General features: G+C 40.8%; 1 protein-coding gene across 1 annotated transcript in view; it reads left to right on the top strand.

Moving 5' to 3' along the window:
- Positions 1-26,418, top strand: part of LOC126387951 (roundabout homolog 2-like) — a 113,655-nt gene that overhangs the window by 46,415 nt on the left and 40,822 nt on the right. The window contains exons 3-6 of the mRNA XM_050040767.1: positions 17,918-18,075; positions 18,241-18,361; positions 18,520-18,658; positions 24,329-24,465. Coding sequence (XP_049896724.1) covers positions 17,918-18,075; positions 18,241-18,361; positions 18,520-18,658; positions 24,329-24,465 — 555 coding nt within the window. The remainder of the gene's footprint in view (positions 1-17,917; positions 18,076-18,240; positions 18,362-18,519; positions 18,659-24,328; positions 24,466-26,418) is intronic.

Raw genomic sequence — 26,418 nt, 5'->3', positions numbered from 1 at the left:
TGAGCGTCAGGCCAGTCTGCTGCCTTTAGCCCACTTGGCAGCCTGGTGGCTATTGCTCATCTGTCCCCAAGCCAGTGTGAGCACATCACCGATCTGGACCAGGATTAAAGGACCTAATACTAACAGCTGTGCTGAGATTAGCCATGTCAGTATTTACAGTTATTTTGTCAACCACTGCACCGCACACTCTGCTCAGATAAAGAACTGTTGTATTTGAATTCCTGTTTTCTTTTAATTGGACCCCTGAAAAGCATTGCATACATTTTATTCTTTAGAGAGAGATGGATGGAGAGATTCAGAGTGGTGGAGATAGACAGGGTAGATTGTTATGGAGGAGAATGATGGCTGGGACTAATACTGAGGTACATGGATAAACAGAGATGGAAGAAGCCACCTCCTTTGTCTCGTAAGATGTACTATAAAAGGGATGTGTGGGTGGAAAAAAATAGGGAGGAAGAATGACAGAGGATGAAGAGATAGATGATTAACTTGAAACGTGAATGTCTGCAGCATAAAGATGTTGATGGATTGAACAGTTTTATCTTTGTGTGTGTGTGTGTGTGTGTGTGTGTGTGTGTGACAGAGAGAGAGAGATGTTGGGTGCGATTGTATTTGCACACGTACCTCCCTCCATGTGTGTCACCAGCAAGTGCATGAATATGCATGTGTGTGTTCGCACGGGGAACGACGTGCTCTCTCAGTGGAGACTGATCACCCCATGATGGGCGATCACTGGAAGATTGGACTGATGTCTATGGAAATGTCATATATAAAAAATGTATGCCATTTCCTGAAGTGGCACCACAGCCTTTCTTCTGATAGATAGTGCATTTTAATTTGCTTAGACACTTTACTGTATGTGATGGAAGAGGTGGAAAGAGATCGTGGGAAGGTGCTGGAGAGCAGCAGGTCAGCTGTGGCAGCCACCAACAGCTGCTCACTGTGTATGTACAGGATATGTGCTGGGTGGCCTTGGGTTTACTAGGGGGTGTGCATACTGTTGATGTGATTAACAGAGATTTGGGGTGAATAATCTTCTAAGCTGCTCAGTGGAGCATTGGTGATGGAGGCTGGGGTGGAAATGGGAGGAGCTTAGGGTAACTTAGACATATATCTTGAATCCCATCCTCTCTCATGGAAGGAGTGAAACCTAGAGGAACCAAGAACTTACAGTGCAGAAATTCAAACTTTGTCTTGTTTGCTGCCATTACCTAGCTTGTCCACCAAGGAGCACTCACAGGGTTATTTTCCAACTGTAAAATGTCTGACTCACTACATAACTAGACCTATCAAGATCTTTGGTTATGCTAAGAAAAACAAATTTTCACCAATATATCATTGGCCCTGTTCATACCTGGTACAAACATGCGTCTTGGGTGATCCAATCACAAGTGGACAGCACTTAATACGAGTATAAACGACCAACAAGACGCATCTTGATCTTATCACTCAGGTGATGGTCTGAGACACATTTGAACACATATCTGTAGTGTAAACGCTATTGCGTCATGATGCGTCCTTGACAAGGACTGCATTATCAGTGCAGGACTTGGTGGTTGTTTTATTGACACTCAATGACTTCTCCATTTTACAAAAAGTTAGACCAAGTGCTGGGTGACTGTCCATCATTTTGCCCTAAGAAAGGACACATGTTTAATTCTGCTGACAGCGATATCTCCAGCTTTACAGACACAACTGCTAACGGTACAGCTGGCAAGAAGGTGGACATAATAACTGCGCAGGGCCCTTTGACCATAAGTGACATAAGCAGTAAAGAAATTTGAACACAAGTGGTCAGCTGGGGATTCATGATTACACAGGTGTGAACGGCAATGTGTCTTGGCCACTTGTGTTTGCACCACTGAAACCCATGGGTGGATTATGAGACAATGGGCCCTTGGACACAGATATGCAAAAGGCCCCATCATTTCTCTTACAGAGGAGCAAGACACATCGACTTGTGGTCTTTTGTCCTGTTTTATAGTTGTTGTTTGTGTCTCTGTGTAGTCATTATGCATCTTTTTTGGTCGTTTTGTGTCTCTGTGTAGTTCCTTTGCATCTCCAGGGTTCCCGCGGGTCCTTAAAAAGTCTTAAAATGTCTTAAATTAAAATCAGGGTAATTAAGGTCTTAAATTGTCTTTAATTTACCGTAAATTTGCTGTAGGTATTAAATTTTCAGCCGGTGCATTTAATGCCGATGGGAAAGCACAGTGGCCCACCGTAAAACATATAAGTGTGTATTTGTGTGATTAATTTAGTATGGTGCCTATATGGTATGGTGTCGTAAATGAGTCTCCGCGATTAATAGCTGTTTTACGGTATGTCTGCTACAGACGCTGACGTCTGGCAGCGCCCCGCCATTTTGCGGATATCGAGGTGAGCGGTTGAAGATGCAGAGATGGGGAAATGTAACATTAACTGAAGGGAAACATTATTCGACAAGGGAGCAGCGCGACCGAAAGACGTTACAAGTTCAACTCTCAGTCGGCTATGACGACATTCATTTTACCGCCAGACACACAAAAGGCATAGGTACTGTGGGTTCTGCATACTGTGATGAGGCACAATTTGTTCAGATCTAACAAGGACATATGAGACATCTTTGCCGCCATGTTCCCCGATTCCCAGCTTGCCAAGTCATTCACCTGAAATGACTGAAATTGAAAATAAAACTGCATATGTCGCCAAATATGGTATCGCTTCATTCATCAAAAAAGAGCTATCGCGCAGCGTGGGTTAGAAGCCATATGTTGTCATGTTTGACGAAAGCATGAATGAACGACAAAGAGCAAACAAATGGACCTTCATTTGCGGTTCTGGACTACTGATGAGACTGGCACACATCATGTCATCTCCCGTTACTATGGGTCGGAGTTCATGGGTCACTCCAGAGCCGAGGACATCTTGGGTCATGTCAGTGTAAGTAACGTTACGATTGTGTTTGAAATCACATATATTATTCATACTAAAAGTCCATTCTCACTGAGAGCGAATATCCGTGCAGATTATTCTCGCAGAAAAATATAAAAGTTGATTTCATGGGGTCTTATGGAAGTTTGCACACCGGGGCGGAACTTTCATGCGGTGACCCCCCGCGGAATTCGGCTGGGCTTGACACAGCTGGGCCAATGAAATTGTTTGTTTATAGTTGCAGTCCGAAATCCAGTCAGGCAGGACAGTATGGGAGAAAGGTTGATAAACCTCGTTTCACATCACCCCGTCATTTTTGATAAAAGACGGGATGATTTTATGAACAATGAATTAAAGGACAACGTCTGGCAGTCCATTGTCCAGCTTGGTGGCTGCGGTGAGAGTGGTAAGTGCTAAAGAAAGTTGATGTTGACACTTGTTAAACGTTAGCTTGCTAGCTCGCTGCTGCTGCTGCTGCTACTCTCGTCCATGTTCACCCACACCCGTTCACGCAGCGCGGACTTGGAACACAACAACGCGAAATTTCGCACCACGTCCGTACTGTGCCTGTGTGTATGGTTTGAGCACGGAAAAGTGCTGCGCAAATATTCCGCAAATCCGTCCCGTACTTCCGTATCGCGGCAGTGAGAATGACCCTTAAGTATGGTGTAAAATTGAGCAACGTTAATGCGGTCCCAAGCTCCTATACTAGCGGTGTAAACACCAACACTCCCCTGGTGCTCAGTGCTCCCAATCCGGGCAGAGTCGGCAGAGGACTGGTTATGTGCTATATTTAGGTCACAGGTCTATGGTCACTTTGACAATCTGACAGGTAACAACACATTAGCTCAGAGTTTAAGGGGTGTAACTGTTGGTAGATGTGGTTTATTATGTGTAAATTTGCCGAATTGTGGTTTTATGGGTTGTTGATGACGGTTGGGCAAATCTAGCTGCTAATAGGCCCGTTTCCACCGCAGGAACTTCGGGGTAATTTTACGGGGCCGGGGCCGTTGGTGCGTGTCTCCACCGCAGGAACCACCCCCGAAGGACAGAGTTCCGGAACTTTTACAGGGGCTAAACAAGTCCCTGCCTCGGAGTAGGTACTCAGAACAGCCCCGAAAGACTCCTGGCTGGGGCTTGGGGATTACTTGGTGCTGATTGGATATACTCAAGGAGGGATGTGACGACAAAAGAAAGCAACAAAATAGCTGGCATTTTTAAAACTCAGCAGACAAGGGTTAGCTTGTTCATATAGCTTCCGCCGCCATGTAAAAAAAACTCACTAAATGGCCCGTGAAAAAAATATTCTTTCCAGCGGATATCTTAGTTACAACATGATTGAGCTAGCAAAGCAGTTTTGTGTTGATATGTGTGGTATTTATTCAGTTTTGGGAAATCACAATGTCTAGAAAGCATCAGTGGCCGCAGCAGCAGCAAAGCTAACATCAGGACGTCATCTGTTAAAAGCCTCCCGTCGTCAGATACGACATGAAACTACTCCAGTTAGCTCAATCATGTTGTAACTAAGACATCCGCTGGAAAAAATAATTTTTTCACGGGCCATTTAGTGAGTTATTACAGAGACCGCTGTCGGCTAACAGCTAACGGCGTCCCTACGTCGCCCCGGTCAAAATGGTCGCGCAACGATTACGCCACATCCAAAGCCCGTAACTTTACAGGAACCTTCCTCCTACTCCGCTCTCTCAGTGGAGACACGGCGTTTGAGAGGGCCGAGCGAGAGGACGTTCCTGTAATAGTTCCTGCTCCCCAGATAGTACCAGGAACTTCTTCAGTGGAAACGGGCCTAAAGTAGTCTCTCACTTGTTGCCACAGCAACAGTAAACATTCACGTAAGGGTTAATGAGCTATAAATAGAGATGCAGAATCAAGGTATGTTGTAAATACACATGAGATATGTTGTATTTTAGCACAAAATATATGATTTTACCAGTTAGTAAACCTATAGAAAATCATTAGTTTCATTTGCAAAATTTACCATTAAATTTATAGGCCACACACACAGAAAGACCACAGTGACCATAGACTGACTTGAATAGAGCACATAACCAGTACTGTTACTATCCGCATAAAGTCAATAAATTGATATTTATATATTATTTTTGGGTCTTTAATTATGTTCTTTGAGGTCTTAAAAAGGTCTTAAAAAGCATTAAATTTTACTTTTAAAATGGTGCAAGAACCCTGATCTCTTTGTGGCTTTAATGTGTGTCTATATGATCATTTTGAGTTTCTTTGTGGTTAATATGTGTTAATTTGAGTGACATCTTGCTAGTGGAAACCAGGGGGAAACTGACACTCTGGGCCCTTGGGCTTGATCGTTAATCCATCCATGCTGAAACGCATGATAGTACCAGGTATAAACAGGCTCATTATAAGATTTATATATATGTATGTATATATATGTATATATATATATACATATATATATCAATCAATCAATTATACATATATATATATATATATATATATATATATATATACACATACATATACATGTGTATATGTATGTATGTATATATATATATATATATATGTATATTTATTAATCCCCCAGAGGGGAAATTAAATTTTTTTCAGTCTGTTGTCAATTACACACAGGTCCTAAATACACACACATACACAAACAGGACCTATACATGCACAAAGTGGAGAGATGTCAGAGTGATGTCAGTTGGGGGGTTCGGTGCCTTGCTCAAGGGCACCTCGGCAGTGCCCAGGAGGTGAACTGGTACCTCTCCAGCTACCCATCCATGCTCCATATTTGGTCCGGACGGGGACTTGAACTGGCAACCCTCCGGTTCCCAAATCCAAGTCCCTATGGACTGATCTATAGCCGCCCCATGGACATTCATAGCCTAAGAAACCCAGTATCGGTCAGATCTTGTACTGACTCTTCCTGGTACCAGTCTATGTCAGTCCTGTGTGTAATGCAGTGAATGAGTGCAGGTGGTCTACCTGCCAGTGAATGGCGTCACCTACAGGTCACATGAACCTTGTGTACTGCTCTTGTATTTGATCATTGCAGTTAATTTTCTCATTCAGAGATCAAAGGTCAAATCAGTGCAAACAAAGGGTACCATATATTATCAGTTAATGTGGTAGCATGACATTACCATATTAATTAGTTTTCTTTTGTGCTGAATGCCAACAGAAGTGGGGGTTGCACTGCCCTGCTTCATAGCTCCAAGCATTTATTCAAATGCAATCACACATATCTATATACTATTCAAACATGCACATATTGTGGCCCATCTGTATGTACCCACATGCATAGAAGGATATAACCAGAATGTTGTGGTAAACACAGCTTAGTAGCAGCATCTCTGGTGGCCATCAGGAGATGTGTTTGATTATGCAGGATGGTGCAGATGCACAGATCATTGCCGGCGATTTTTTGCTTCCTCCAACATCAATTTCTTCCACGAGATCCTACAAAAGTCAAAGCAAAAGGGAAATATGACATAGTGTATAGGGAATTATAGCAAAGGTGTAGAAAAACAGATGAAGCCTTTATAACCTTTAAAGGTCTGCAAGAGAACGCATTTAGCTTTTTTTATCCAGTTCATTCCATTGTGATGATGACGAGGATGACTGTGAAACACAGCAGCGTGCATAATTTCAGTTAGAGACGACGAGTGCTTGTAAGAAAGCTCCCTCTCTCTGGGTGACCGCAGCTTTAGTGAAACAAGGCGGATAAAAGGCTAGATTCTGATCCCTGACTCATTTTCCAGCTCATGTTGTACATCTCCGCAATATTGCTGTAAGGGTCTATGATATCCATGGTCTTTGAGAAGAAATAATGTGATTGTCTTTTTTCTATGTTTCGCTTTCCCTTTTTTTTTTTTTCCATACTCCTCATATTCATCCAATAGGAGCCAGAGCAGTGTCTAGGGGTATGAACAGGTCATATGTGCCTCCCAGCTCAATGAGATTTGGGAAAGGTTCCTTTGAATACTCAAGAGATCAGTAACATTACAATTAATGAGGAATTCAACATCTTTAAATGCAAAATCATGAACTCAGGTCACGCACAAATGTTTGCATAATGTTGTGCACACAAATGTGCATTTGGATTTACAGTTGTAGGTAGATGAGTTGGTCTGGGGTGCAGGCAGATTAACAAAGGTTAGTCTGAGAGATAGAGGAATGTGTTCTAGTGAAGAAATGCATGGAGACAGGAGTAATTAATTATAGATGTGGAAATGTGGTCTGAGGGAATGCTGTTACTGTAACTAGAGGCATGGCAAGTGAGAGATGAGGGGATGGGAATGTGGTGGAAACAGGGGGAAGGGAAAACCCTCCTCCTATACCGTCCACAATTTCAATTTACATTACATGACAGGAGAATGGAGGTTAATTAAACATGACAATGGTAGGGCGTTTATTGTTAACCCTTCATGGTGGTTGACTGGCTCCTAACTCAAAGGCCAAAGAATGAATAACAAATATGTTTTAGTCTACCCCAAAGTGTAAATTCACATTTAAATTTCTCATGGAAATAGAGGTTTTGAGTTAAAATATGCATTACATGGGCCTTATGGTTGTGTGCGGTACAAATTTGGGTGGAAAATAAAAAAAGAACATGTTTAAGCCCAAAAGGAAACAGCTGGAAAAACCACAAACCATTAAATTCTGCCTCCGTTAGCTACAGTCATCCCCAGTTTATGGAAACTAAATTGCATCTAAAACTCTGCTAAATTTTGTGCTGCCAGAGGCGTGCCGACTTTTCACTGTGCATCTATTTCCAACCTTCATATTGACACTAATTGGACCCGACACTAATGATGCCAAAAAAGCAAAGTGAAGCGGTGCTAGGTTTTCTAGTTGCCTGCTTATAAGTTTGGAGACTGCTGGCTTTGCTTACCATGGAACTCCTGAACTCACGCTGTCTTGGAGATTAGATTTCATGTTGGGTTTTTAAAAATGGAAATGAACTCATATTTGTTCCTTAACCGGTACCAATCCTTTATAAATATGTTTGAATAAAATAACATTTTTACCCATACGCACACTCGAGCAGTGGCTAATAATTGGAGTTGGTAATTGCACGACAACCAATAAGTTACTAAAATGAGACTTTAATCAGTGTAGGAATGGACATCATGCCGAAAATACAGACCAACAACTGAAATGCTTTCTACATGCCGAGTACCATATTCTTTCTGTGAAAATGGGCCTTGATTCACTCATGTCATGCCTTGCTGTTGGGGAGGCAGGATTATAATAGGTAATGTACGTCTGTGCTGGGCTTGTAGCCTCGGGGGACACTATGTAAACGCTCCCCATCTCCCCGCTGATCGCAGTCCTGACTGATTGCTGATGACTTTTTTAGGGCACAGACATGTTAAGTTGTTTATTTATTCAAAAAAACTCCCCAATGTAAATAGCCCTCTCCACTCTAGATTTTCCCTCCCTCAGATTGTGTGTCGGCATATCTGTCTTGCTTTCTGTGTCTCGTCTCTTGAGTAGCAATGATATGTTGTGGTCATCAGCAAAGTTGTGATATAAGACCAGGGCAGCTGTTTTTTTGTGTTTATGCATGTGTGTGTATTTGCAGACGCGTCAGTGTGCGTTTTATGCATGTGACAGATATGGGACATCCTTGACTGCCGTTGAGAAAGTGACACACCCCTACAGGCTATTGTGTACAAAAAGAATCCTCAGCAAACTCTAAAGCACAATTTTGCAGACCACTGTCATAAGAAATCACTTAGCTGTTGTAATGCATTTTCGGATACTGGATCACTAACCGCATCAAGCTTTACAACAGTGTTATGGTTAGTTTAGCATCACAAGGCTCAGACACATTGCATATATCAGATGAATATATAGATATATTTACAAAAAACCCCACCTGATTCCTGTTTGAACCTGCAACGTGATGAGCTTTGTCCACATGCAGCACATCCCTTCCTCATTGCATCTGCCATTCCCGAATGGAAATATAGCCATCTGTTACACACAACAACTCGCAAGGTGTGAGTGTCTTCATCTTTCCTCATATACAATTCTGTTTCTTTTTGCCTCTGTAGTGTTGCTTTACAGCACCATCACAACAGTTTTCTTTTGGGTGGGGTTATATATTCCCCTGCCGGAACACCAGCCTGCTTGCACTGGCACACACACACACAAAAACACACACAAGTATGCACAAGCAAACAAGCATATCACTACAAAATAAACAAAATGCTGCATGAGTTAATTGGGTTGTAATGTTGTCACCCATCACCATCTGTCTCTCACACCTTGTTTATTTACCATTTTGTATTATGATGTGAATGAATGTCTTTTTCAATTCATTTATGCAATGAACTGACTCAATTAGTGCTAAATTAATAGGTCAAAAATGATTTAAAAAATGCAACTCCTTAATCGTATCAGAGTTTGCATCTCACCATCTCCTGCTTCTTTCACAGATGCATGAACATACATGGGTACACTGGGGAAAATGACTGCTTGTCTGATTTTGTATTTTGGTGACACCACTTGTAGGTGAAATTGGCCCACATTTACACAATCCCAAAAGATTTTAATGCCCCCTTTTTTTTCCTGTGAGGTTGTTACACATGTATACACGACACAAGGAGTAGGAGGAAATTCTAATAGGGATAGTAAGTAACCTGGATGTTGTTAAGCTTTGCCTTGATGTCAGTGAATTCACAAACTGTCACACTTGAGCTGCTTGCAATAATTAAAACATGAGTAAGACCCCCTTTACACCTTGCGTGAAAATGCATCTTGTATTAATATTGTGTCTAGGTATGATTTAACTTGATTATGATTACACCTGTAATTAAGATGTGTCTCCAGTGTAGGCCGGCCACTAACGATTATTTTCATTGTCGACTAATCTGTCGATTATTTCTTCGATTAGTCAACTAATAATTTCATCAAAAAATGTGTTAAAATGTTGAAAAATGTCAGTCTGTCTCGCCCACACCCCAAAATTACATCATCTAATGTCTTGTTACATACTCACGCCAAGGGTTTTAGTTCACTGTCACGGAAGAGTGTGTAAAGCTGCCAATATCTGAACGTAAGAAGCTGCAGTAAGAGTATTTTGGGGTACTTTTATAGTACTTTTCTATGAAAAATGACTCAAACCGATAAGTCGACTACTACAATAGTCACCGATTATTTTAATAGTCGATTAGTCATCGATTAGTTGACTAATCGTGGCAGCCCTACTCCAGTGTTCATATTGACATCCGATCAGATTGCTCTGTCCAGCTCAAACAAACAAACGCAGTCCAAACGAGCTCCACCCTGGTCTGTTTTTTGAATATATACAAAGGGGTTCCGCAGGGTTCTGTTTTAGCACCTCTGTTATTTTCTATTTATATCAATGATTTTAATTGTGGTATCAATCATAGCTCAATTCATCTTTATGCTGATGATTCAATCATATATTCTTTTGCTCCCTCTGTTGAAATAGCTCTGAGTAATTTACAAGATGACTTCTGTTGTATCCAAAGAACTCTGACTGGTCTTAACTTGGTTTTAAATCCAGGAAAATCAAAGTACATGATTTTCACAAAAAAACGCACTGCTGACTTAAATAAGATCAGCCTTGTTACTGCTGATGGGACTCCCTTGGAAAGGGTTTCCTGTTATAAGTACTTGGGTATCTGGATCGATGACAAATTGTCTTTTAATTTACATGTTGCAGAACTTTTAAAGAAGCTGAAGCCTTTATTGGCATTCTTTTATAGAAATAAATCCTGTCTACCTCAGCACTGTAGAAAGCAATTAGTACTTGCTACCTTTTTATCGGTTTTAGATTATGGTGATATTATTTATATGCATGCTTCTCCCTCTATTCTTAAACCACTTGACACAATTTGTCATTCTGCTATTAGATTTATTACTGGCGATGGGTTCATGACCCATCACTGCCAACTCTATCAGAATGTAGGCTGGACTTCCCTGGCTCTGAGAAGGGAGCAACACTGTATATTGTTTATCTATAAGGCATTGCTAAAAAAACTTCCTCTCTATTTATCGAGCTTACTGAGTTTTCGACCCCACTCGTGCACAAAACTCACTGGCTCTTAATATCCCAACTGTTAGAATTGCTTTTGGTTATTTCGCTCCACTTAAATAGAATAATCTGCTGTCTCAGCTTCAGTTGGATACATTGATTCCTTTTAATCATTTTAAACGCATTCTTATTGACCTCATGCTTTCTGAATGTACATGTACTTGTTGACTTCATTATATGCTTCTGTGGTGTGTATATTATTGTTATTGATACGTATTGTAATGTGTATTGAATTGTATTTTATTGTACTGTAATCAGGGCGCCATTGGAAATGAGAGCTCGCTCTCAATTGGCCCTCCCTGAATAAATAAAGGTGATATTGTCTGCATTTTCAGAGACAATATTGGTATGAAAATAGAGGACGTAGCAGAAGATATACTTTATTAATTAATTTATATAAGAAGGGAATTTTTTTTTTTTTTCATTACGCTGTCATACACATACAGGGCCCATACATGCATTAAATGTAAATGTTACAGCAAGAGAGCAGTTTGGGGTTCAGTGCCTTGCTTAGGGGCACCTCTGCAGTGCCCAGGAGGCAAGCTGGCACCTCTCCAGCTACCAGTGCACACTCCATACTTGGTCCATACGGGTACTTGAGCTAGAGACTCTCCAGTTCTCAAGCCAAGTCCCTATGGACTGAGCTACTGCAGCCCCAATAAGGGCTGGAGTTAGGTTCTAACCTGCAGCCAATGCGGCAAGGACATGGCCTTTGTACTTGGGGCACCTGCTTTACTAGGTGAGCTAGTGGGCGCCTGACTAGAAAATATTTAATACAAATGTTTAGAAAAAATCCTTGCTGGTCAATAGTTTTCTTTGTTATATACAGTGGAGTCAGTCAGAAAGAATCAGAGGGCAACAGTGAGTTTGACAAGAATGAAACAGGCTTACCTGACTGTTAAGACAGTGATCGACAGGAAAAATGCAATACAGATGAGGGAGACACTCCAGTTGCATTGGCATCAGATAAGAGAGACCAGCGTGCACTCTGCAGCTTTAGCATCAGGTGAGGGAGAGCCGCTGCTACCTGGCTGGTTTGGAACAGTCAAGTGCAGTTTGGTATTTCCAACCATGTAGTTGTACGCTGGTTGAAAAAAGTCACAATGGGTCCTCCAGAATGGGTCCCCTGGGCCAATCAGATCACAATCCATCCTCAGCTCGCATTTTGGTTGCGTATTCACCTGTACTTTCATGTGGTCAAACACTGTCTGATTGCAATCCAATAACCCGAAATGCATTTTAATGCAAGGTGTTAATGGGGTCTAGGAGTCTGCAGCCATGCAAGCAGCTCTGCAAGGCTGCACATACAGTGGTACTTTTAGGCAAGGCATCTTAGTTTAGCATGTTAGTATGCTAACTTATGCTAAGTAGCACTAAATAAAAACTGCAGCTGAGGATGATGGGAATGTCATTTGGTAATAAACCAAAGTATTGGACAAAATTAAATTTTGACCTAATGATGGAAAGATAAAAAACAATTGCAATTCATCCAGAGGAGGAACTGCAGGTTTGTGCCAAATGTCATACAAAAAACACCCAAGACATGTCACTGAAACAAAATTAAAAAAAAAGCAACCTTGTGGTAGCAATAGGGGAAAAGTCAAGGATCACCAAAGTCAGTAGGATTTCTCCTCTAGGGGGAAAAGCTGAATGGTCAGATGAAAGTGGTGGACAGACTGACAATGACAGCCCCAAGGCCTTGCAACTAGCTTGGCTTAAAACAAAGATTTTGTGGGTGACAGGGACTGAGGGAGGGGTAGAGGTCCCATCATGACCATCAATGTCCAACTTTTGTGGCATTTCATTACACTCTGGGCCAAAGTGGTGGAACCACAGACCAACTGACAGTCAAACTGACACTACCATCCATCAGACATGAAAGGGTGACAAAAATACAAACAAAGCATTGTTATTTACTTTTGTTGTTATAGCCGTGTGATGTCATAACACTCAGCAACTTTGTCTTGCATGCTCAAAGAGAGACACTGCAATGGATACACGAGACATTAAGTGTACCAGACAAGATAATAAATGCGTTGTCTGATAAATGTACCGCAAGGCTTTGAAACATCACCCGCTGTATAGGAATAAACAGGCTGCTCTAAATCCATGTATTTGTTACCAAATGGAGTTGGTACTCTACATTTGAATCATCTGAGGAACTTGCAAGCTGAGCAACATGCATCAAAATCTCAAGTGGGGTCTTCACAGATCTGCTGGTGAAATGGTGAAATGAAATTCAGTTATAGAGTGCTGCTGTAGCTGAAGAGGGTCTCAAGAAATCAGGATGCTGAGATGGAATATCTAAAAATGTGCATCAACACACAACCCCCCCCCCCCCCCCCCTTCCTCCTATTAATCATATAATGAGTCCCTGTATAGTTATTTGTATTCAGTTCCTTCCACCTTGTCACATTATTTTACCACCCATTGTGCCATGAAATGAAGCCCATTTACAAATCATTCTCCTTCTGATTTGATAAATGAAACTGGTGAACGAGTGAGCCCCCTGAATGGCTTGTTTGAATAATTGAGCAGTACTCAATCAGACAACATTAGGCAGTGGTGGCGGCCCCGCCATCTGAAATAATTACCATCCGACAACAGACTACACATGGGTGCTGCCTCCACAGGGGCTCCACGTTTGAGACCAATAGATTAGAACAACACCACCCCCACCCTACATCTCACATGCCTTGATGAATACCAACTACAGAAAACCTGCAGAGGTGCCTCAGTGAGGACAGGAGACACCCACAGCAGTGTTGGGGGTGTGGGGTAGCTGTCAATGCAGTGGGATAACGCACACTGTCGGGATTGAGTGAATCACAATCACAGATCTGACAGTATTTATGTATTTGAACAAAGACCCCACCCCCATACATTTTAAAATCTGCAGTGGCCTCTTACCAATAGATTGTATATAATTAGTTAGTCGCTTCCAATTTATTTAGACATAATTTATTATGTATACCATCAATCACAAAACAGATGAAATCCCTTTTTTTTGTCATTTTGGATGATCTGCAAATTGGAAATTTCCCTGAAATTGAGACAATAAGTAAAACATACAGGAGGAGAAATGAAGAGTTAGATATAATTGCAAGACAGATGCTTTTTGCACCCGGGGTGGAATAACCCAGTGGTTCTAAACCATTTTCATGTCAAGGATCTCTAAATTGATACACATTAGATCACAGGCCCCCATTTGATAAGATTCAGGGATCTCCATCTGAAAAGATTTTGTTTGTTAGATATGGTTAAGACCAGAATTCTATAGCTGTCAACTACAGTTGAGGAGATAACCACAGAGGAAGTGAAACCTATAATCAGAATCTTTTGACTCTTACATTGGGCTCATTGGATTGGCATACAGAAAAAGAGCTACCTGGTCAAATGGTGCTGTCCATGATTTAAGTTTCAGTGAATCAAAGGATACTGGACACCATATGTCCTGTCTATTTCCAGCGCCTTTTTACGATGGCCACCTTCGCTATCTTTTCCTCTGTGTTTACTGATGTTTACGTTTGAAAACCACAGTCTGGCTAGCTAGCAGCTAGCTAGCTAGAAGTCGGCAGGAGGAGAGTTAACAGACTTGTGAGTTGATTTCCTCATCTCAACTTGCAGCCACACACCACCACCATCCAACGCCAAACACAAAGAGCATTGTCAAGGATTGCAAAATAGACATAAGAGCCTAAATTTAGTACAAATCATGTGGAGCTGACAGAGAGGTGGCTGGAAGCGTCCACACCTATGTCATATTATATTACACTATTGATGGGTACAGACACTGTGTGAAAGTCCTGCGCTTGACCCATTCATTTACCACATCTTACTCCCATCATGTACTTTGTTGCTCTTTATATCACGTCACCTTACTTCCTGGCAGTACATTTGTTAGTTCTTCTTTTTAATTTTCCACTTTATTCTCAGAGAATATCGGAGATTGGCCAGTTCTACCCCTAACCATAACCAGCTCCCACCTTGGCGTGTCAGTGTGACGAGTACTAGCCAATTTAGGCATGTAGTGGGATTCATAATAACATGTCGTAGGGATAGGTGTAAAGAGCCAAATAGCTGCAGTGTGACTCTTCTACCGAGATGTTAAAGACACTCCGTATGGGGCCAATGGCAGAGACCTTGAACACATATTATTTGTCTCTTTTGTTAGCAAGGGGTTTTTAGATTTGTGTCACAGTAACTGCACATAAACTCTATTGTTCAGTTAAACTATCAGCAGCATGTAATATGACACAATACCCACTCCCTGCCTTACATTTGTATAATTGGGTTTTCACTTGTCTTGGATCATGCAGTTTTTCCTGTGTGTGTCTGGGTTTCATAGTCTCTGGAGACAAGCTTTGCTGTTACAGACGCATCTTTAATGTGACAACACAGAAACGGGTAGGTAGTCGTGTGACTGGATGAGTGTTCTTTTTGTATAGAATGGGTCACTAAGTGTACCGTACCATGCGACAGCCAAGCCAGGCATATGTCGGTGCCAAAGTAGTGTCTGCAACTGAGACTCATTTACTCCGGCACATACTGGATGTGATTGACAGCTGGGCCGAAGGGCCTTTGGCTCCTTCCTGATTTTCTTTTTCACTAGAGGTGTCCTCTGGGACTTGGAATTCACGCTACAGTATATCAGCAGAACAGCTTATGGCTGTAATGAGGATGAAAAGCAAACCAAACACTGTGCCAGTGTTTTCTGTTTGTGCTGCTCTGAGTTTTACTAACTATCCTTTAGTTTTAGTGATGCACCATGCATTTGATTTACATTAGACTTTCTTTTGGAAATTTTACAACACTAACTACCATTTTACTAGCTGGTGTATATAAATGGAATAATTAGAAAGAAAAAAATATTCACGTAACTGATATCTTCTACGTCCAGCAAATGTGAATTATAATCACATTCATTATATCTGACATCAGAGATGACACGTAGCAGCCAATATTTATTCACAGGCTGACAAAAATATTTTAATTCCTTACACCCGTTTCCTTTTATTTTCACAGTGTATTTTAACTGATGTCACACAAGGCACTTTATTATTCAAAATTGGCCTACAGTAAGGCTTTTCACAAAAACAACATGTCATAAGGTATTAATGCAAAGCGGGCACAACTCATTGCAGGATCCAAAACATGATCTCTATTTTTAACCATAATTCCAGTGATGGCTCACAGTGCAGTCATTCCTGTAGCTACTTAAAGCAGTAGCTTTCATATTGATATTTAAGACAACAGTTGTGACAGAATTAGGAAGTTTTGAAGCTGTAACCTTTTAACTTAGCAGCAGCATAGCTCACACCTGCATCAGTATGGCTCATACAGGCACTGCTTGACAATTTTTGATGTCGATCCTTTGAACACACAAACTCAAGTACAGACATCCCTGCCATAGATAAATTAAATGCTTGTCCAGCAGAGAAAGAATGCAGAAATAACTTCATAAATGGAATTATAACCAACTACGGGTGTGCACGTTCAACTGTTTTCCAAGTAGCTGTGATACTTCCAGGCTCTCTTATTTCAGTGTATAAAGTTGTTGCACCTCTTCTAGCTAAAGTGTCGATCCTTCTACAGAAAAGTACTGTGGACATTAACATTATTTTTCAAAGGAAACAGTGTAACCCTCTACTGGGAGCATCTCAGTAACATTTGCTGCTGCTAATGAGATATTTTAAAACCATTTTAACCCTGGTCCTAAATGAGACCTTGCACCTGTTCCCTCGTCATGTAATAAAGCTTTATAAAGGAGTGATTCAGTCAGTACCCCTGGCCACTGGTGCTTTTCCCTCCAATTTTTACATGCGCTGACACAGCTTCTTTTCAAGTTACCAAGGTCTGACCCTGTGCCTGCTACAAAGTACAGGCACATCTTTAAAATGATGTTTTCATCCAAGGTTTCAGAAAAAATATATCCTTCTCAGCTAAACTAGTGTATTTTAATAGTCAAAATAATAACTTGAAAACTGGATCTTTTAGAGCCCACAGTGCAGACTTTGATAGCATAGAGTAGATTGTATTGATTATTGCATTTATTATGTTGCAAAATTCTGGCTCAAGGTTCCCAGAGGATGAATTTTAATGATTTGGGGAGCCTCTGGCTTTCCTTCTAGCGCAATTATCAGGGCAGTGGTTGTTTACTTTACGACTAATATTTTCCTTGCGCACAAGAAACTACTTAAACTTTAATGGATTGAGCTCATTCATACTCTCCAGAGGGTTAACCTGTTCAATTATGGACTCCATAAAGTTTCCTTTAGCACAACCTTCAGATAAAATTGCTCCAGTGTGTGCTTTGCTGCCACAACTGTGTGGCTTTATAAAAGCAAAACATAATAAGAAATTGTGTTTTAATGTGTGTTGTGGACTTCAGAACAGTCTCAGTGGCTTATTTCCTCTATCTAACACTTTCCCTTTAAGGGATGTAATGAGATTTGTGTTAGGAAGGTGTCATAGGGCTGTAGGAGTTTCGTGTTGTTTGAATTTTTATTGCATGATCTTTGACTTATTGTTCTTGGCCCTTCCTTCTTATGTTGCCTCTTAAGTTTTACTTTATGTTTCTGGCTCTCCTGCTTAGTGTCTTACCTGTGTATATTGTACTGTTAATCCTACCTGGCTTTACACGCGCTTACATTTAGCTGCCGAGATCAAAGAAGAGCCCATGCATAGACCCTTGGGGGGATAGCTGTATTATTAAAGACAGAGAGATTGCTGAGCGTCCTGTGAGGCAGTCGACTTGATATAATTATCTTTGGACTCTCAAGTTAGAAAAAGGTAGGAGAGGTCAGAAGGCCCAAGACAGCTCAGTCTCAGAGCGACTTCTTGGTTCACATGATGGAATTTAATGAAACTTCAAACTAATTGACTGAATGAGCCACTGTTACAGTTAGAGTAACAGCCCCCTGCTTTCTTTATTTTTTCTCATAGTGTTACGTGACGACTTCAGGCAGAACCCACAGGATGTGGTGGTGGCGGTCGGAGAGACTGCAAGTCTCGAGTGTCAGCCTCCACGCGGGCATCCTGAACCTTCCACCTTCTGGAGGAAAGATAAAGCTCGTCTTGACCTCAAAGATGACAGGATCACGGTGGGTTACTCCCCAGGGAGCACTCTGCTGCCTTTTACATGACCCATATACTCTGAATCACATACGCAGAGATTCACCTGTTCACATTTACCTGGAGCTTTAACAATGGAAAGCACTTTGTATTCAAGTCGTTCATTGTAACTGCATGCTTCTTTTTGTTGGCAGGTTCGTGGAGGAAAGCTGACAATCTCAAATACCAAGAAGAGTGATGTGGGGATATATGTGTGTGTGGCGGCCAATATGGTTGGTGAAAGAGAGAGTGAAAAAGCTCAGCTCTCAGTGTTTGGTAAGAAGTCTGATATATTCTCTTTGCTTGGCTCAAAGGGCAATAAAAGCATGACTTTTTTTTTCCTCAGGTACTTACTATGCACTCGCACATACACTATTTACCACTCTGTTGAAAGTATATTTAGCATCTGTGCTATGTGTATTGCCCACATCCAGAAAGACCAGTGTTTGTGCAACGGCCTGTGAACCAGGTGGTCCTAGTTGACGAGACTGTAGAGTTCAGGTGTCAGGTTCATGGTGACCCATCTCCCACACTGCGCTGGAAAAAGGAGGACGTGGACATTCCCCGTGGCAGGTGAGGAATGCTCCTGAATTTGTGTCGTTCATATGTCTGTGTATGCATGTGTGTTTGTGTGTGTATATTTACACAAAAAGGATAAAAGCTGACACATTTAGCACAGCTACAGATCTAAAGAAAAAAAGACTTTCATCAGCGTTGAAAAGAAAAACAATTATTAGCTGCAGAGAATCTAATTATTTGCTGTTTTAACTACTATAATAACAACAGATCAAAGTCTGTCATTGGTTGCTAATGAGTAATTCTCACTTTCACATACCACTGAACTTTATATGCGTGCACAAGACACTAAAAAGTCCAGATGAGGACACATAGCAAAAGCATATGTGTAATATAAAGCAATCCAATACAGTAGCCCTGCAAGCAGTAGTACCTGTGTGAACTTTATAAAGTCCAGTCAGTGTTGATTCATTTCTGTGGTAATTTCTTTGATAGTTTCTGATGCAGTTGTATTGAATTGCATCATATTGTAAGGTGTCTCTGTGGTTTGAGCCACCCTGTGTACCCACATCATAAGTACATGTTAATTGCCTTGCAGTCCCATTAGGGCACTTATTTTTTAAGTCATTATCGGCCTGTCATGTGGGCTTAGTAGTTACTGCTCAGCGCTTTCTACTTTTAATTACAGTATGTCTCATTATGCAATCTGGCCATCCATCAAAGCCTTTTAATTCCTTCACTTTGGGTTTGAGTATAGGTTTAACCACAATTAACAATACTTTGATGTAATTTTAGTTGGACTTTAAATGTTTTTACAACTAAAATGAGCAATAATTCCAATTAATGTAATAAATACCACTTTGTAACAAACACTTTAATTTAATCACAAAACACAGGCAAGCACTCTTTCTTAAATAATTGACTATTTCCATGGCAATGTCAGACACGTCATGAGAAAATACAAAAACAAAAGAATGTAAACAGCAATCTTTGTCATTCACTTGGTAGCTTATGTAAACTGCTTATAGGTGATTCATGAAAACAAGATAAATTGTTTAAACTAAATGATGTTGATCATGTTTTATCATGCACCTAGGAACATATTCTTGCAGAGACATGCTGCACATGCTCACATAAGTGTGCATGCAAGTTTGTGCTCGCACTAGGCAAGAGGGCTGCCAGCTGTAGACCACTGATCAAGACCAGCAAACAACAAAACTGTTTTTTGTTTTTTTTTGCTTGTTTTGTTTTTAGCAAGACATCTGTATTTCTGGCTGTGACTGTGCCTCCAAAAGTGTATATTTTAAGTCAAAACATGATCTTTTGCCGATCAGAATTAGCAGTGATCTGGTAGTTGATGACATAGGTGTACATCTCAGTAGATTGGTAGATTACCAGGGAGGAAGTGGGTTAGCTCTCCTATATATTCCAATGGCTTTTTTTGTGGGATAAAAGATATATAAATGGCCAGAAACAGATGTGTGTATACCCCGTATACCTGATTATACCCTTCACTACACCACTGAACAGAGTTCCAACATATCCAGTTTCAACAGAAATGTACAAGTCAAACATTTATTGAAGCGACTGGGCTGAGAAGCTACAGGACAATTGCTCAGACATACCTACATTGATGGTTCCATCAGCCGACAGTCCAAAGAAATGTTTTCTTTTCTTTCAGTACAAAGAAATACAAAGAATTTTTTTCTTTGGACTGCATGTTCTAATATTTTCTTTTGAATGATGTCACACATCCAGTTGTCTATTTGCTGAAGCTTCTCACGTCCCCTGAGCCCATCATATCATTATGTCTGCTTGTCTGATGCTCCAAAATTGGCTGACCAATTGACCAATGCAACTCTAAAACTGTCCCGGCAATTTCCTTTTTTTCCAGCCTGTTTGTGCTATTGATTAGCTCCTGCTACTGCAAAACTTTCCCCAAGTTTAGCTGACCCGTGAGCTTACCCTGACCCTTGTACTTTGATCTGAAGTGACGTTGTTGTCACATCAGATTGAAGGAATTAATACATTTGCACATTTTAAACTTTTTTTTTTACATATATATTCTGACAGGAATCTTATCATATCCTGTTCAGAGGCAACAGGCTGTGTTGTTACACTCCATGCCAATAGGGGGACCTGCAGCACCCTCAGAACCCACCTTCTCATCTAATGTGTCTAATTGTGGGAAACTTTCTAAACTTCACCTAAATTAAGAATTCCAATATGTTATTTCCATGGCCAAGGAGAGTTCTGTGAATAATTGTGAACATGAACTTCTCTCTCAAAAAACAGACATGAGCCAAGGAAGTCTTAAACTTGGGATACCATGGGGTATAAAGTCTAGAGCTAAAGAGACAATTAATTGGAGCTTGATTTTGTGGACCCACAGAATGTTTGTCTTCCTTTTTTATACCCAAATGAGCTGTATTCTGTTGTAGTGTTCTCAGTTCTAAAACAAAAAATGTGCCAATATACTCAGTACATTCCCGCTGTTATGCTGGCTCACCATTCTGTATAAAAGGTACAATCGCGTAATGGGGGGACAGAGTTGTCTCGCTTTTAAGATGGCATTGACGACATGCTATGCGTGAGACCCACCATGTGAGATTTAAAGAGCAGGTGATGGCAGTTAGCAGCTAACTCAAAGAAGAACAGCAGCCAAAAATGTCCACCAATTGGGAAAACAATGAGGTCTGGGAGCTCTTTACCCTCCAAGCAGAGGACAAGATGAGCCGCAGTATTACAGGGACGGTAAATAATTGTTATTGCCATGCTAATGCCATAGCTATTGTTTAGAAAGCGCTCCTGATGCCTATGTCATATGTCACACTGGAGGCCAACACTGGTGTGTTACATTATCATGCCTGTCATGCCTCTTTTGTTTCCGTGATGTTGGCATGATATCTAAGGCAAGTGTTGGGTACCGAAACCAGGGACAAAGACACATAGTGCGTGTGTGACAGTGAAAGTAAGGCTGAAGCGACAGGAGCAGAGAGAATGAAGTTAAACACAGTGGTGCAATTTGTGAACAGTATAGGCTTTTTGTCACTGAATAAATGCTACAACTCCTCAAGACTGATAGAACACCGATAGACAGATAAAAGTGAAGGGGGTTAGCTGTGGAGTTGAGGGGTGAAGTTAGCCTCACACTGGAACCTGACCAGACTCATTTAAGGTGGACTGTTAAGGTGGGCCAGTTATTCTCATTGTAGTGACAATCTCGGCCACTTCTAAACACATAATGGAGAAACGTCTGGCTGTTGAGTCTCTCCTAACTTAGAGAGACAGTTATTGATCCCAACTCAAAATATGTCTGCTGTTATTATTACTGTAACTGTTATATCGTGTTAAATTACTAGTGTTGGGTTAGGTTTTATTGATTACCCAAATTTAAATGTGTTATGTGAATTTGTTAATAGTGAATTCATATGTATATATGTAAATGTCTTTTAAACTCTGAAGTGGTAATATATTGAATTTCAAGTTCAAATTTGCCTTTGCAATACAAAAAAAAAACATTCTTTCATGTCGTTGACCATTGTTTTTTACTTTATTTTTGGAAAAAAATATTGGTTTAGGAATCGTTTAGGCACTGGTACCATTTTAAAAGAATCGTTTGGGCACTGGTAGCGGAAAAAACCCAAACGATATCCAACCCTATCTAAGGTGGCATAAAGACGGGACTTGGCAGCAGCTCTATAGTGCAATGTCTGTGTAAAAAGGACTATCTACCATCTAACATCTTCCCTTACTCATTGTTTGTGGAGCAGCTCCAGACTGTATACCATATGACATCACAAATTTGAGTTTTAGCACTGTAGCTTTTGGCTTTGGGAGAGAGTTGTTCAAGTTTACCAATATTTTTTGACTGTCTCAGACCACAGGAGTAACATGTATGAATTTGAATGAATTGAAAATGGGCACTGGGGCGTTGGTGGCTTAGTGGTAGAGCAGGCGCCCCATGTACAAGGCTGCTGCCGCGGGGGCCTGGGTTCGACTCCAGCCTGTGGCCATTTCCTGCATGTCACTCCCTCTCTCTCCCCCTTTCACACTTGTCTGTCCTGTCAATTAAAGGCTAAAATGCCCAAAAAAATATCAAAAAAAAAAATAAGAAAATGGCCATTGTTCCCCTTTAAGATACATGATGTAATTTTAGATTACATCAGACTTGCATAGGGTTATTCGTACACTACTTGGTACTGCACTGTAGCATTGCATTTCCTTGTAGCTTTGAACTTTTCTCCTGCTTTTGATTAATGGACATTTTTCAGCTAAAACTAAGTACATACAATATACACATAATTACGTAATGATGTATTGATGATTAAAAACGAATATGTTCTGAGGTATGTATTCAGTTACTACTAGAATCACAATTAAAGTTAGGCATCAACAGATAGAATATGAGTAAACGTGAGGCCTGTGATGCTCAAAACCCAGTTGACCTAGTCAGCTGTGTTAAATTGATTATTTAGTTACTTGTGCTACAAGTTAACAAACACCTGTTACAAGTCATGACTGCTATGTGGACACAGAATAGTACCCTCTCTGGCGTGTCAGAATATATTGTGAGGTAGACTATAATAATTGTCTGTCTCTCTGTCTGCCAGTCTGTCTGCCCACCTGTGCTGTGCCCTCTACCTTAGTACCCCTTGACTCCAGAAACATGTCCTACTTTCAGACCTGCCTCGCCTCACTTCCCCCTTCCACTTGTTTCATTCTTTCCGTAAACCCGTCAGCCTCCTGGGAAAGCTGTATCTGGGTCAGAGATGTGCTGTGAATGGAGTCCTCAGCAGACTCTGGACAGACCCCACAACCCCCCATCGATATTCTGCCCACACCCTTTGGAACATCTATTTTCAAATGTGACTTTTTCTCACCCCTTGTGCCATTTCTCTGCCTGACTTGCCTCCCATCTCTGAATCAGTATGGCTGGCTAGACAATTTCACAAGATCTCTCACGCCAAAAGGGACCCCAGAGAGCGAGAGTCTGACTTCTTGCTCTTCGACTCTTTCTGTCTGTAGCCCCTCTGAGGCGCTTATCTAAACTCTGGTAGCTGAGATGTTTCTCTCACTCTGACTGCACCACTGCTGCCGTACAGTACAGAACGCTGCACTGGTGGATGCACACTGATGCATGGAACATGTCTATGAATTAGTCATTTCTCACTGCTAGGCTCATTCATCAAATTCAGTTTTTCAGACTGTGCCACTCCCTTACTCTCAGACTGTTTGTCTATCTCCCCCCTCTGTCTCCGTCTCTCTCTCTTTTGCATGCCCTCTCCCACACAGATACACTCACACACATATAGTATATCATACTGCACAGCCCATACCACAGTGGGTGGCTCGTCTTTATAAATATTGAAATAGTGGAACAGTCAGGGTTCCAGCTGAAAGCACCTTTCATTTTGCCATGCCTTCATCTCAGCATAATTGCTCCCCTTTTTCTGCCTCTGTGGCAGAGTGTGTGCAGCAGGGAGTCTTAATTGTCTTCGAAAGTCTGTCTTTATTCTATCAAAAATGACACAACCTTTATAAAAGCTTCCATGGAAAACATCACACAAGTTTACACAACCCTTGAATCAATTTCAGTGTTTGTTGATTGTATTTTCTTTATTAAAATAAGCATTTTGATATCTGTAATTGTTATTGATCTCCCCGTTTTATGAAATCAAACCAGACATCATTCGACTTGATGTCACTGTTCCTCTTCGTCTCCAGGTATGACATCAGATATGAAAAAGAAGACTTCCTGCTGAGGATAAAGAAAGCATCACTCAGTGATCAGGGAACCTTCACCTGCGTCGCAGAGAACCGTGTGGGTAAACTGGAGGCCTCTGCCTACCTGACTATCAGAGGTGGGTAACTGCTTGTGGACTCAGTCATGGCAAAGCTCATAACCCATCCCTGATATTTTTTTATATCTCCCAAAGCAGGCCACAGGACAATCAGTCCTTTATTGCCCACTTTACGAGCGTTATTGCCCCCCTGCTGAAAGGCTGGGCCCGGCCTCAGCTTTTCTTTCATATAGCAGGGCTGATGCACTTGATTGTTCCAGATCTCCAGCCAGGCTCCACATATGAACAATCTAACCAGCTTTAAGTGAACTGTTATGACTTCTCCTTGGGGGCTCATTCTCCATCCAGCCCACTCACTCCATATTAACACCATATCAAATGAGGAAGTTATTTCATAGTAAAGGTTGTATAAACAAAAACTACATATAGTGTTATTTGCAAATCAGACCCCCTCTGCTTTCAGCTCTTCACATTGTCATTCAAACTGGAGAGTTGGAAAATATTGTTCTTACAATTTAATATAAGTAAAACCTGGCTTACAATCTATTCATAACACACTCTTACCACCTGAATAAGTATATCATACATCATCATACAAACTGTACATCACAGATCTCATAACATTAACATTTTATTCCTCCTGTATTACTTTGTGCTGTCTAAATTGGATTCTTGTTCCTATTACTCATGCATGACTTGTTTTATACCCTGAAAAGATGTCCTAACCCAAGATGAAAGGGTAAGTTTGATGTTTTTCAACCTTTACCCTATTTCCCCATGTTTTTTGTGTAAGTGGCTAATGGGAACAACAATTTTTTAAATTGGTCTAGTATTGAGCGAGAGCACCGCAGCCAGCAGTGGCACAACAGGCTGCAATATAACCACTCAAGGCAGTATGCACCGTCAATTTATAACCACTACAAGTGCTTGTTTTTGCCACTGACATGTTCAGATTATTATAGGTATCTGGCAACTATGGAAAGGATCCACACAGAGATAGACCTTCTTGTGAAAGAGTAAGATGCTTTTGGTTTTGGTTTACCCTAACTGGGTAAATTAAGGGTTTATTTAAACCAAACCACAGTTGGTTATTGTTGGAACAGTGGAGAGACAAATTAAGACATTTTTGCAGGTTTAATTTTGTTTCAGTTGACTTTAAATGAAGTGTATGTTGTGGTGATTAAATTACTGTTAATTTTAATGGAGTCTGGTTGGTTTGGCGATAGCAATTTCGAGGCTGTTTCTGGTTAAAAAAAAAAGGATCTTACTCTTGAACTAAAAGGTCTGTCCCTGTAGGGTTACTTTCCAGAAGTTACCGGACACTTGAAATAATAATCTGGACATTTCAGTTATCACTTATAGTTAATGTAAATTGATGGTATGAACATGATTAAAACGGTTAAATTGCAGCCTGTTTCACCACTGCCTTCTGCAGCAGTATCCTTCAATACTGGCCTCATTTCAGAAATTGTTGCTCCCATTGGTCACTTAGACACAAAGTCATGGGAAAATAGGGTCCAGTCAAAAAATACCTAACTTATCCTTTTAGATTGGTGCTGCAGTCACATAGGACATACTTAAAGCAATGTATCTCTTACTTAAAGACACATTTGTGTGTGTGCTTGGGTAAAATATTATAAAGACGTGTAGTGAGTTAACACAGATCATCAGAATGTAGCTGCACTAAGGCAGCAAACACTGCACAATTTTTCAAAAAGACATGAGAATGTTAACAAGAACAATAACTGAATGTTTCCTTTGAGGTGTTCATGTTGTATTTTCATTGATTGAAGTTCTTATTGGCCTGATGGTGAGACAAGATAGGTACTACAAAAGTAATACATGACAGTCAGTCAAATGTCAATGATGACATTATGTAATTGTAATTTGCTATTTAATCAATTTAATTTAATTTATTCTGAGCCTGCCCTTGTCAAAGGTGTGATTCATTTACACAAGACAGCTGATATACAAACACATCTGGTGACAGTGTGAATGTGTTATTCTTGTGAC

The sequence above is a fragment of the Epinephelus moara genome, chromosome 3 (assembly GCF_006386435.1).
Source record: "Epinephelus moara isolate mb chromosome 3, YSFRI_EMoa_1.0, whole genome shotgun sequence".
In the NCBI taxonomy this organism is placed as follows: Eukaryota; Metazoa; Chordata; class Actinopteri; order Perciformes; family Serranidae; genus Epinephelus; species Epinephelus moara.
Note: the sequence above shows the minus strand (reverse complement) of the source record. Positions and strands in the feature narration are given on the sequence as shown.